Source organism: Ixodes scapularis, unplaced genomic scaffold, assembly GCF_016920785.2.
Source record: "Ixodes scapularis isolate PalLabHiFi unplaced genomic scaffold, ASM1692078v2 PGA_scaffold40__2_contigs__length_1045541, whole genome shotgun sequence".
In the NCBI taxonomy this organism is placed as follows: Eukaryota; Metazoa; Arthropoda; class Arachnida; order Ixodida; family Ixodidae; genus Ixodes; species Ixodes scapularis.
In genome coordinates, this window is record NW_024609869.1 from 72,126 (window position 1) to 85,154 (window position 13,029).

At 43.1% G+C, this 13,029-nt stretch overlaps 1 protein-coding gene across 1 annotated transcript; it reads left to right on the plus strand.

The window, feature by feature from the left end:
- Window positions 1-278: 278 nt before the first annotated feature.
- On the plus strand, window positions 279-12,616 carry LOC121837455. The gene is made up of 14 exons (XM_042293061.1): window positions 279-390; window positions 3,315-3,408; window positions 3,526-3,655; window positions 3,766-3,908; window positions 4,517-4,671; window positions 5,513-5,713; window positions 5,811-5,992; window positions 6,269-6,372; window positions 6,516-6,574; window positions 6,676-6,800; window positions 10,336-10,475; window positions 10,570-10,658; window positions 11,727-11,864; window positions 12,410-12,616. The coding sequence occupies exons 1-14, from the start codon at window positions 325-327 to the stop codon at window positions 12,614-12,616; spliced, it is 1,833 nt and encodes a 610-aa protein (XP_042148995.1). The 5' UTR covers window positions 279-324.
- The last annotated feature ends 413 nt before the right edge of the window (window positions 12,617-13,029 follow it).

Sequence of the window (13,029 nt, forward strand, 5' to 3'; positions counted from 1 at the left end):
GTTGTCCCCGCCGTCAGTGCGGTGTGACAGGGTGGTCGGACGACAAATTGGCCAACACGGTTGCCGGGCGGCAGCAACTTATTGCCGGACTGTTGTTGCCGCGGCGTGACAGGGTCGCCGGCAACACGATTTCCTCGTGTTGCCGGATTGAGTTGTCCAGCCGTTGCCTCAGTGTGAGAGGGTCTTTAGAGTGCGTATGTCGAGCAGTTGCGACCTTGCCCGCTCACAACACGCTTCCCCCTCTTTGTCTTCTGTATACAGCGCCAACATCTCGCCAGCGCCGAGCACACGGACGGGCGTCACTACGGGGACGCAGCGTGCGCCATGGGAGCCTACTCCCAACTCAAGCTGGTGCTATGGAAGAACGTCGCACTTCGCCTGCGCCAGCCGGTGAGTACCTCTATAGAATGCTTCCGAGTTTCACATATTTTCGCTCTTGCGTATAGCGTAACGGGAGTGTCAAAACGATCCACTAAAACTCTCTATTGATAGGATTCGACACCGTTTGCCTCCCTTCGAGGAATCTCAACAAATCAAGTAACCTTCGCCACATTAAAAATAAAAGAAGTTTTTAGATTATTTTGTCGGGCAAACCAACCCCTCCAACCATCCACGACGTAGGATGTAAAAGCAAAAGAATCTGGTTTGACAATATATATATATATATATATTTTTTTTATTTGTGGGGGGGGGGGGGGGGGATTTTTTTTTTCTCCTGTAGTCAGGAGCTCTACTTCGTTTTAACATACGATGAACCGCGGAGGGACAGTACGAGCCTCCGTAACCAATCCAATACCACGTGAACGTCAGATGACCTTCGTAGGGTGTGCAGCGGCGACGCGCGGGGCAGGTAGTCACGTGATTAAAATTCCGGCGCTTTATTGGCTCGGATGGCTCAGCGCCCACCGTGAGGTGAAACGAAGTATAACATATTTATGGACAACAGGACGGAGATGGCCGAGACGAGGGCTTCCATTACGCGAAAGCTTCTTATCTTCGGAATCGGACCACGTGATTTGAGTGATCGGTATTCTCCCCAACGTGCATACCGCCCGAGGCCCCGTCTGTATTTTTTTGTGTAGTTAGTTTTATATTCCGGGTGACGTGATACGAGACCTCTCAAGGACGCGAGGAGAGGGAGACCCGTCGAGAAGCGTTCAGATATTCTCCGTTCATCCTAAGCTGACAGCACTGGAGGAGCTACGCGCTCGCCAGGCCAGTCAAACACCTCCCCCCCTCCCCCTTTTATCACGTGACCCTACCTCTCGCGCGTGGGTATAGGCGGGAGCGTGATCACGTGATGAAAGATAGACGTGCGACCGGCTTAACAAGCACGTAGCTTCCACCGCACTGTCAGCTTGGGGGTGAAAGGGGTTACAGCAGCGAAAGCGGTTCGCGGCGGGAACAGGTAGCGCGCGTTCGGGTGTTAACAAACGGGATGCAAACAAAATGAGAATCTACACGCGAGGCCGCTGCGTCTGCAAGGTTACCCGTCTGGTTTTGCGTTTGACGCTTCGCGACCGAAATGCGGTATTTTCTTCCGCGAAACGACGCGACGACGTGTTGACGTGTTCACGTATTGCGAAGCGTGATGCATGAAATGGGGAGTTTGTATCGGTCGTTTAGCGATCGTGCGACGCTCGTTCTCGGCCGGGCAACGAACGCTCGCGCACGTTTCTAGGTGTAGCATCCTCGCGTTTGTCGCGTTGCCGTGTTTGTCGCGTTGTCCCTCCGTACGGTGCTGGTATATTGTTTATCTTCTTAATAATGAAAGAGAGGAAAAGAAAGCAAGAAGAAATATACATTTTTCAACACCCCATCAGGGAACATGGGTGGTCGCCATTTCTTGGGCACGAAGTGTGTGATTGGGTCCGAATCCTCGCCGAACGCTGACGTCAGCACTCGTTCGCGACACGAGCTGAGCCGAGTTCACGCCGAACGCTGACGTCAGCACTCGTGTCCAGTACATACGCGGCACGCGTTCCCGAACAATGGCGGACCTAGATAATTTGCGCAGCACCTTCTGGATGGCGCCTACGGTTCCTTGATGTTAGTCGCTCAGACGACAGAGAAAAATATATTACGAAAGAAGCGGGAATGGTGCTGGAGTTAAAAGAATAAGGAAAGGATACACGTTTTGTTTGTCGCACTACATATACACCCTGTTTAGTCGAACAGTTTTATAAAAAAGAAAAGCTGTGGAATGTAGACTAATGCGGTCTGTGCAGGTGAGTTATGCGGTCAGGAGAACATAATTTAGGGGGCTAATCCTCACGATAAGAAGGATAATTAACTAAAGTTTGCTAGTTGACTTTTGAATGAGTGAAGATAAACATACATTTCTAATTAGAGACTTGGCAACCGTCGTCTGAAACCGCTAAATCACTCAATTTTAGAAAAACGAAAATTTAAAGCGCGTAGGAAGCGCGGGGTTGCACTAAAGGTTCCACCCGTGCAACAGCAGCAACGCTGGCGGTTCAAGAATGCGGATGAAGAGATTTTCATACGCGTTCTAGATGATGCACAGAAAGTTTCTGATTATAACTATATATTTATTTTCGCTAATTAACAAGTGAACGAGCACAGGTTAAATAATTATTCTATTCATTGTGAGTATTACTCCCCTATATTATATCTACCTTGCTCTACAACTCACCTGAACAAACGGTGATAGTCTACCTTTCATGGTTTAAAAATAAAAATAAGTCTGTTCGAATTAAAATCAGACACCCTGTATATCTGTATTTGTCAAACCTAACACTAGGCGAAGAGCGAGTAGATACGATAATAATGGTTGTTATGCGTGATTTTTGCCACGCGTAATTTCCGTACGTTGTGGCAAACTTTGAACATGTTGCCGAGAAGGGTGGAAAAGAAAGCCAGCCAGAAACGAAAAGGAAGCCGCGAATTTAGTAACGATGAACGTTCAATACTCCAGAGAGGGCGACCAGAAAGAAAGTGGCAGAAGAGCATTTTACCTGATTGCTTAATGGACAGGTTCGATCGAAACACCCACCAGTTTCGTTCCTAACGTTTCAACGACGTTAGCATCCGGTCAGAATACTCACCTGCTCCCACTATAAGTCAGATATGAATTACAGAAATGTAAACGAGCCGCCACTGACAATAAGGTATCCAAAATCGTCCAAGCAGACTTTTTAAATCAGGATATTGACTCAATCTCACGTTCGTATTTGAATCGTGATCAAGACGGCATCGTAACGACACTAACTGTCGCGGTTCACTCTTTGTCATATTTAGAACCTTTACATGACAGATGCGAGTTGCTGATGAAATTTTGTTTTTCGATGCAGGTAATCCTGGCCTTGGAGCTTTTGTGGCCTGTTACCATCTTCCTTCTAGTTTTGCTGCTAAGGAAGATTGTGCCTCCAATATCACAAGAAACATGTAAGATTTTCCGCCTTGTTCGAGAACAAAGAAGAGAGTGCAATTTCCGCTTGAGAGCTTGTGTTTCTATGAGAAATTACTTACTGAATACTAAGGCACTCTTTTTGCTCAACTTAGGTTACTACAACGCCAGGGCGCTTCCTAGCGCTGGTGGCTTGCCTGTTCTGCAGTCCCTTATTTGCAATGTAGACAACAAGTGCCTAAACAAGTCCACGTACGAAGAAATCCCTAGCTATCCGGGCTCAAGGTAGGAAAAACAAATGTTTATGCGTTTTTTTTTTGCGTGTGATACAATTTTTTTTTGTACGTGAATTATAGTAAACCCTTATTAACATACCTTATGTTGCCTATTTTCAGAGTGAACGAACTAGTCCATAATTTATCTCCTTTAGTCAAGAACAAGAACATTCTCAGTGTAATAAAAGCCTTACCAGTTCTGGCTGACCTACTGCGACCTCTCGGAAGTTTGTTTGATGACGAGAGTATCCAAAAGTTACTCGGTAAGTCAAATGAAGTCGAGTCAAGCCAAATGTTTATTTGTTGAAATAGTTGTTACGTCATACGATATTTCTTTATGCAGGGGTCCCAAAGCTTTTAAAGCAAACTCTCGAAGGAACCCCTCGTTAATACAACTTTATGAAAAGTTAGCCCAGAATTTAACATCAATCCAATAAAGAGCATTGTACACAAACGAGAGCAATGTTACAGAAAACAAAGAAGCAATTGTGGTACATACGTGATAGAAAGAAAGATACAAAACCAATTGAAACGCAGAAAAAAACAAGAACATTATTCAATTTTAATTCACAATCTAAAACATAAAAAAATTATAGATACTATAAAAAAACTTCTAAAAGTTAAGAAAAAAAAAAGACCCAAAAGGTGAGACAAAAACGACGGGAAGAAAAAGACAGCCTGCATCAAATTTCAGCATCAACCAATGAGAACGCCGAAAAACAAATCAAGAAGCAAGAACAAGCAAGAATCAACGTTTCTTAAACTGTCACGATAAGATGCTCGGTACCCTCAACGTCCTGCCTTTTTTAAGTTGATAGGGAATGTAACTAGGCTTTATTATCAAATGCTACGTTTTCTTTTGTCTGCACAGACAAGGGCCTGCCATTCACGGACGTACTCAGTAACTCGCGACGGGCCAGGAGCATTCTCATGAAGGAAACGAACATGACATCTGAAACCGCACAAAAGCTCCTGGAGTCACACATCAACGTTCCTGCGGTTCGTGCATCGGAAGTTTGCAATTTAGTAAAGACTGTCGGGCATTTTTTTTTTGTTCATTTGAGGTGCATATTGTCTTTATTTTCATTTGACGGAAAGGGCAAACTGTATTCCGCTCTAAAGTTGCATTGTGGAACTCTCCAGAAATACTCGATATTAAAATATAATAAATACATCACAAAAAAAGACATGGACTGATCAAAGAAGTACATAGGACGAGCGCTGCACCAGTTCGTTTCTTTCTTTTGTGCGCTGTAATTATGTGTTATATTCATTAACCAACTCGCATGCATCGCCTCTTTAGCCCAGACATAAAGGTGAATATAAATTATATCTTCATCATCACATGGTTATATAACATTTTAAAGTGGATTTTGAATAGGATGAAATTAAACTTTTGAAACTGATATAAGATATAGATGCATACCTCAGGTTTTAGAACAGAATATGTTGCGCGATGTTTTATGCTTCGAGGCAATTGTTAATAAATGCGCCAATAAACAAAAAGCGCACGTGTGTGCTGACTATTTTTTTGCAGCCATCAGTAATTTTGCGAAAAATCAATTCGCCATATTTGAGATGTGTTCAATTCAGGTATGTTTGTGTAAAGGTCAAATCTTTACCACGAAAACAATAGCACTGCGCATCACAGTTGAGCGGTGTTGCCGTTGGCTACACTTTACTATTTATTACGTTAAATTTAACTCCTACCTGTGATTGTGTCAAGATATTCTTTAGATGAGAACCTGTATAGCACGTGTTAAAGAAAAGGAAAGAAGCCCAAACACTAATTATCCGTTGCATTTCACATATTTGTTTATATCTAAATGTTTAGGTGCTAAATGTGTCTTTGTGTTCATTCCTTTAGGTCCTGCATTTCTTGGGGAAACAACAAAGTCCAGTACCATTCGAGTGCAATCTGAAAACATTGAGATCATTTATTATCTCCAAGGGTGATGATGACTTACAATCAGTGGCTTATTCCTTGTGCAACATCAGCGATGACGGTCTAAGAAATCTCGTCAAAGAATTCCAAGCCGCGCTTGACTATGGAAAAATCGTTGACTTGGTATGATTCCCCAGCTTTCTGTATTTTTTGTTGACTCTTTTAGACAGTTGCCTTTCAAAACACGACTTTTAAACAGGTATTTTTTTTTCTTTCACAGGTGGCGAATGCTGTAACAAAACTCGGTCGTAGCGATATTGGGCTAGCAGTGAAGCAGGTTGCTGGCTTGATCTCAACTTTAACCAGAATAACTGCAGAAATTCCAGCTGATTTTGCTGCAAGCGTGGAAGCTTTGAGAGCCTTAATACTGGACTTTAGTAAGGGAGGATTCAACGCCAAAATGTAAGCAACTATTTTTGGTGAAATTTTTGTTCGTAATATTTTGAGAAATGTAAGTCATTATAGTCAATGTCAGTTTAATAAAAGCAGGCTGTGGCGAGTCCTGATAATTTTATCAGTCCGCGGTCAACGAGATTGCATAATTAGACTTTAAGAACGTTGAGCAATCAGGGTGCAAGAAGCATGAGCATAATATTCATCGCCCTGCGCTACATTAGCTTTTTCATGAATGTGTGAGGTGTTTAAATGGATGAAACAAAATGCACGCCTATTTTCCAGAGTGACGAACATTTGGGATGATTTCTCCGATTTGGTTCCAACCTCAAAAAGAAAAATCGCGGATACCGTTATGAAATGGATGACCAACGGATTTGGACATGATGGTAATGTGTTCTTTTTAAACAAACAATTTGAGTTATGTAACCGCCTTGCAAAAGCTATAACTATATCTTGAATAACGTAACAGTGTTGCGCAAAGCTTTCTTTAACGTCCTACTTTGTGCCTTTACATGCGTGTCATTCAAAGGATCGGAGAAAACCAGTTCAGACGACCTTCCTTCCAGAAGCCTGGACGGCCTGGATGAGGTAACGTGACAGGGCAATCTTAATGTTAAAAATATGAGAAGTCACCCACAGTGTGTACTGATAAGATGAATTGATTTTGTTCCTTGCAAATATTTCGACAGGGGTCCACCGAAGATGTCTTCAAGTCTGCCGTTGACCTGGCCAGCACTCTGAGCACAGCTACGTCTGGTTCAAAGTCACTGCGCCTTTTGGAATCAATTCTTGGACTTAATGAATCTACCACTCTGTAAGTAACGGTTTAAACTGTTGCATGTGCGCCAACTTCATTGCGTTGCGCAAAAACAAATATAGTACACTATAACTAGGAGGAGTGAAGACATTGGTTGTTGGAGGATTTTTCTTGGGAGTAAAATATATTTACTTCTTTATTTAGTCAAGCTATATCTTACAGCGCTCAGAAGAGGGCATTATTCAATTAACGAAAATGAACATTCGTTTTGTAATTAGCTTAACTGTGAGTGATAAGCTCCTTAAGTTAGTCAAGCTCATTTTAATGCTAAATGTGGTTGCCTTTTGAAAACTCTGCTCATACATTTAAGTAACCACACAAGATTCCTTTTTTTTGCGAAGTAAAAAATGCCATTTAAAAAAGAGGAGTATTGTAAGGTTATATTAATGTACGCAGGAATTTTTTTAAAAAAGACAGGCATATGATGTAAGCAAGGTTTGGTTATCAATAAATAATTCAGTTGCATGAGCTAAAATAATAATTGAGGTTGTTTTAAATAATTAATAGAGAGCAACTGAAACTAGCTTTTGGCGCGGGACAGTCATGCAATATTTTAATAACGTATTTGCACCAAAATCGCAAGCATTGAAAAATGAAGCTTTAGAAAGTCATGTTGCACACTCTGCTTTTATGAAGAAATAAAACAATGAAAGGACCAGTTGACTTACTAAGGGTGATATCTCCTTTGACCTTTTCTATAAAGCGCGCAAATTATTAACTTATCTGACTTGCGAGCGCGCTAAATGATTCTTATATGTATTAAAATGTGTACGAGTAGCGTGCTATAGAACACAGAGACAGGCAAAAATGATTGCACTATTACAGTTAAAATGGAGCACCGTGCTATTTACAATAACGCTCTTACTTTTGCTTTGTTATAGTGAGCGGGTGGTAGAAAATGAAAGGTTGATAGTAAAGCTAAAAGCATCAAAATGTAAGGAACTACATAATATAAAAAAGCTAGGACGAACATATAGAGCATTATGGGTAGAAGTAGCAGTAGGTACCCTGTCACGTCTTCTACGTAATTTGTTAAGTCTTGATTGTTGAGTGTTACCAGTTTTTCTGCAATAGTTCTAAGAACAGCATTCCGGACTTCTAGAAATACTTCTTAATGTTTACCGCTCTGATATATAGAGGTTGCTGAAATAACCAGGTTCGATCTAAGATGAACCCTAAAAATCGGCACCTGCGCGTAGAAATTTAAACTTGTCGTCAAAGTTGCATTTCACAGGTGGTTTTTTTTTTCTTGTAAAATTACCAAGCGTAACTTTCTTTTTGTAAAAATGAATAAATAAATACAAAAACTTGAGAGATTTTTTGCCCCGTGAAGAGGGAAGTCCAGCGAAGCTGGCGCTCTGGTAGGATTTGCTCTGTTGGGGTTAAACTTTCTTCGGAACCTCGAGGTCGCGCCGGGGAAGCGTTCCAATGGTTTGGCGCCGCGGTGAAATGCGTCGCGCTTGCGTCTGGCTTCTCTTGCTCGATCATCGTCGGTAGCATTGGCTCGACGGCGACAATTGAATTGACGCTGTTGCTCGTGTCGGCGCTCGACGCGGGCGAGGTCTTCGTCGGGGGGAGCTTGGTGGGCACTCGAAGTTGTTGTCGAGCTGGGAGCAGCGGCAACGGCGGTTTCACGTTGGCAGCGCGCCAACACTCCTCGCACTATCACTGCTCCTCTTCGGAACGTACAACACGGGTGCGACCCATTTGAAGTCTGAAGTGCAACTGAAAAGGACAGTGGCGCGATCTCTACGTCACAGGTAAAGGACACACGCAATTGGTGTGTAGAGACAATGACGTTTTATTATAGCGCGCCTGCGTCAATCACAGCGCAGGCTCTTGTGCGCCGCACAGGTGGCCGCCGAAGAGCGCGCGGCATTGCGCAATGTCAGGGGGGGAGAGAGACGCCGCGCGTGGCGAGGAGTATACACGACTCGGGAAAGAGGCGGCGGCGGTGGAGAGGAGTATAAAGTAGGGAATAAGTTGTTGCGTTTGAAAATTGTTGGTCTACACTCGGTCTGTCGCCGGAGACGATCCGCCAGAACCTAGCCATAGACAGCTTCGCTGTAAAAAAAAAAAATAGGGCCAAAAAACTTGAAAGCGTCAACGGCGGAGGGCGACGCTGACGACCAAGGCGAGTGATGGGGCGCGATAGTCGCACGTATTGATGATGGCGCTAGATCCTTATCGAGACTGCCTGCGAACACCCGTGGTCTACTAAAACGAACATGATCTATTTGTAATGTACCTTTAATTTAAAAATAAATCCGGACAATAAAAGCAAAACTTGAAGTAAAGAAAAAAAGAAAAAAACGCAGTTGCATAACGATGGCGCTTTTGCTACCGACGGATTTCGTTAGCATGCCGTCTGCTTTGTTTCGCTGGTCGATTACAGCTTCAGACGTTTCCAACACCGCTCCCCACGCCGTCCATCAACAAATGCATTAAACGTGCCCCGCCACTCGACTCGGTCTTTTGTGTGTCCGTCCGCCGTTGACCATGGCAAGTTTTAGGCTCCATTTTGTTTACAGAAAGAGAGCTAAGCTTTGTGATTTTACAAGATAAAACTGGCCTGAGAAATACACCTTTTACGAAAAGTTTAGATTGCTACGTGGAGGCGCCGATTTTTACGGCCCACTTTAGATCGAGCGTGGTTTTTTCAGACACCCTATATACTAATTGAAGGACTATAGTCCGTACACTCAAAGAGATCTGGAGCGATTTCTCTCGCGCAAGGCACGTGGGAGTACTAATCGCTGCATTCTACAGAGGGCGCTCGGTCGGTACATGACGGGAGGCTATGTTTAAACTTGAAAAAAAATACAACCTGCGTTTTTGCATTGAGCATGACGTTTCATCGTGCTCAGTGCTACTGCGGTGACCGTTTTTTGGCGTCTAATTTCTAAACATATAATCAGCCCCGTCATTCGCCGATCGCCCTTTGTACATTGCAGCGACTGACCTTGCAAGTGCTTTGCGCGAGAGCAGACGCTCCAGATTTCCCCGAGTGCACCCAGTGTGTAATCCTAAATTGTGGCTGAAAAACAAAGTTCTTCCTTAGACAGCTTCCATCCGCTGCATAGAGTGTGCACCTAGCGCATAGTCCGCGCCTGATGCATACACCCGAACGCAGAAGAACAAAACAAAAACATTAGCATACAGAACATAAAAAAAATATCCTGCTTTATTAGCGCACACACATAAAAAAGGGTTGTATAATCGAAAATCATAACTATCACATTTCTGCCATCTACAAATCCGTCAAATCTGGTTATGATGAACGACCTTGAAAAAAATGTACGTCCACATCTGTAGATAGTCCACACCACGTGAAATTAAAGACGTTTGAAACATGTATAGTCTCGGACTAAACTCTGAAAACTATAATACGTTTCTCATTGTTAAGCTACGCCAATTGGAAGCATCAGCTGGTCTTATAGCGTAGTTTTGCTGTTTGCATGACCTGCATATTTTCGAATATTTCGCGACTTGGAGTGGCGCGAGAATAACTCAATTTGCATATTTGTTACAGGTTAAAAGTTTTTGAAACAATCAATGACCTTGTGTCGTACAATGATGGCTCACAAACGTCACCAAGCTTCATCTGGCGTCATCAAGCTCTATTTACTACGGGTAGAATCTTTGGAACTGCCGTCGAATTTGTTCTGTCAGGTATGAAATTCCGATGTTTATTTTGCAATCACTTTTTCGTACACGACCCGAGTATGTGCATAAAAGCTGTTCATATCTTAATCTAATTTTTCAGACATCAAGATGAGCGAAGAGACTGGAGTGAGACCTTTCTTTCCACACATGCTGGACAGCTTACTGTCAACCATTTCCGTGCCAAGTCGGGTATGATTCATTAATCTATTTTGAAATCACTCGCTGCCATTCTTGTCGGCGGTTCTTTTGTCGTTGCGATAATGGTATGGTTGCATTAGAGAAATAAACTTCATCTTGTAGAAGGTCCCTTAGCCCCACCTTTTCCCTTCTCGAACACGCTAACGAGCCCTCACTTTCGAAATAAATCTCTCAATTATTATTATTTTATAGAAACACAGGGATCGTCGTCTTAGATCAAAGAAAACAATGTCTGACAACGATGGAAGGCGATGCGGAGCACAAGTTCGTCTGCTCCTTGCACTGGGGTTGTGATATTGTCAGAACACCGATCTCTTATTGGCTGATGGAAACATATAGTGGATAGACCTCGAGGCATCTAGCCTTGAGGTCTACCCACTATTCTTTCGATCCATGCCAATCAGAACTCGGTGTCGTTATGACGTCGCCGTAACCCCTGCGCAAGAAAGCAGACGGCTTGCTCTCCGAATCGGAAGCTAGACTAATTCATTATATCATAGACACTGAGAGCTTGAAAAACGCATGGTGCGACTTGCTATGTTTAAGCTTCTCGCTTCCTGACTGGTGGTTTTTGTGCGTTCTCATCGGCTAATGCAACAGTCTGATTGGCTGCCGAGTGATATTGAGATGCACGGAGCTCGCCACGCCCTGCGCTTCGTAAGCTGTCAGTGACTATACGGAGCGCAAGTTTGTCTGCTTCTTGCGGAGGGGCTGCAATGACGTCAGAATGTCGATCTCTGATTGGCTCTGACGGAGGGATAGTGGATAGACTTAAACGGTAGCTGCCTCGAGGTCTACCCATTATCTTTCCAATCGGAGGCGTTCTTACGTCACAGCAACCCCTGCTCAAGAAGCAGACGAGCTTGCACTTTGCATAGATGAATTCATAGTATCTAGTCAAGGGAAGTATCCTTGAGTCAGATCATATGAGAGAACGGCAGAATTGCAAGAATATAACAACGGGATATTAAGAGACATCGCCGTTTGATATGCTGCCTATCGAATTATTGAATGTACCCGTTTTCTTTTGTTATTTACGTATGTCATACTCCTGCACAGGTCAACAGACTATTGTCAGAAGGACTTGTGAACACTGTCTGCAACGAGACAAGATTTAAAGCTGTTTTTCTAACCGAAGTGGACAGCGGACCCTTGCAGAGCTTTACCTGTCATCTGTTCAGAGATATTTTACCAGCAGTGAGTATCGTACCGATAAAGTTGACAATACTCGACTATTTTCAGAATTGTATGTTGCACAAGATTTTTAGCGTTATTTGTTTTCCGAAATATTTTTGTAATAAAGCAGGGTTATAAGATAAAAATGAAGAAATTGTTGCTTTTAGATGAGCTCCCTCTGCGATGATTCTAATGCAGCGGTTTTCTAGAGCACCCTGTGACAACCTTATTTTATAAACCTCAATATTCTTTTGACTCTATAGGCACGTAGAAGCCTTTTCAAGTGAGAGGTGTGGTTAAAAAAGAAATACAAAAAATGTTGAGTTGTTGTTTTAAAGTAATAATGCAGTTTATTTGATACAATCGTATACGAAGTGTGGCTATAAAAAAAAACACCAAAACGTTGAGTTGTTGTTTTATAGTAATAATGCAATTTATTTGATACAATCTTGTATTGGTATTTCTCAGCGGCTCCTGAAGCAATATGCAACCCACAACAACCGGCCGTCACCATTCGTTATTTAAATTCATCTAAAATATTAACAGAAGCAAACCTTTTACTACAGCTGCTCAAGGCCTTCCATGACCCAAGAAACACGAAGACGGCTGTGCCTGAGGTTTGGGACCCTATGAGCTTACCGATGACCGACATCGCGGCGTTCTTCGATAAAATTACGAGTTTAGAAAAGCCAAATTACGACTGGTCGACAATTTCCAGGACAGCCGACAAGTTTGGAGAGATGTTGCGATCTAAGCACAGTGATGACAGGTGACTCTTTTCTTCATTTGTACCGCTATACACGACTGAGCTCTGTTACGTCACGCCGCGATGGTGGCGCGTCGGTCGCACTTCCGTTCTGGGGCTGTGAGCTGAAGTGACTATGCGGGACGTGCATTCCTGTGCTTTTTTGGAAGAAACAAAACAAAAACCTGACTTCTCGTTAAAACGCCGCAACTGGGGCTGTACAAGAAGAGTCGGGAAAGGTTTGAAGATCAGTTTTCATGTGTTTTCTGCTTGCTCGGTTCGTCTTAAAATGTGGATAGGTGCCGTGAAAAGGGAAAACCAGACGTTGTCAGACCACGAATGCTTGTGCGGAAAGCATTTGGGTTGGACTCACGGATACCTTCTGTCAAATGTATTTGTTTTGTTCCAACATGAACGTGGGAAAACCGCACTGTACGGGCC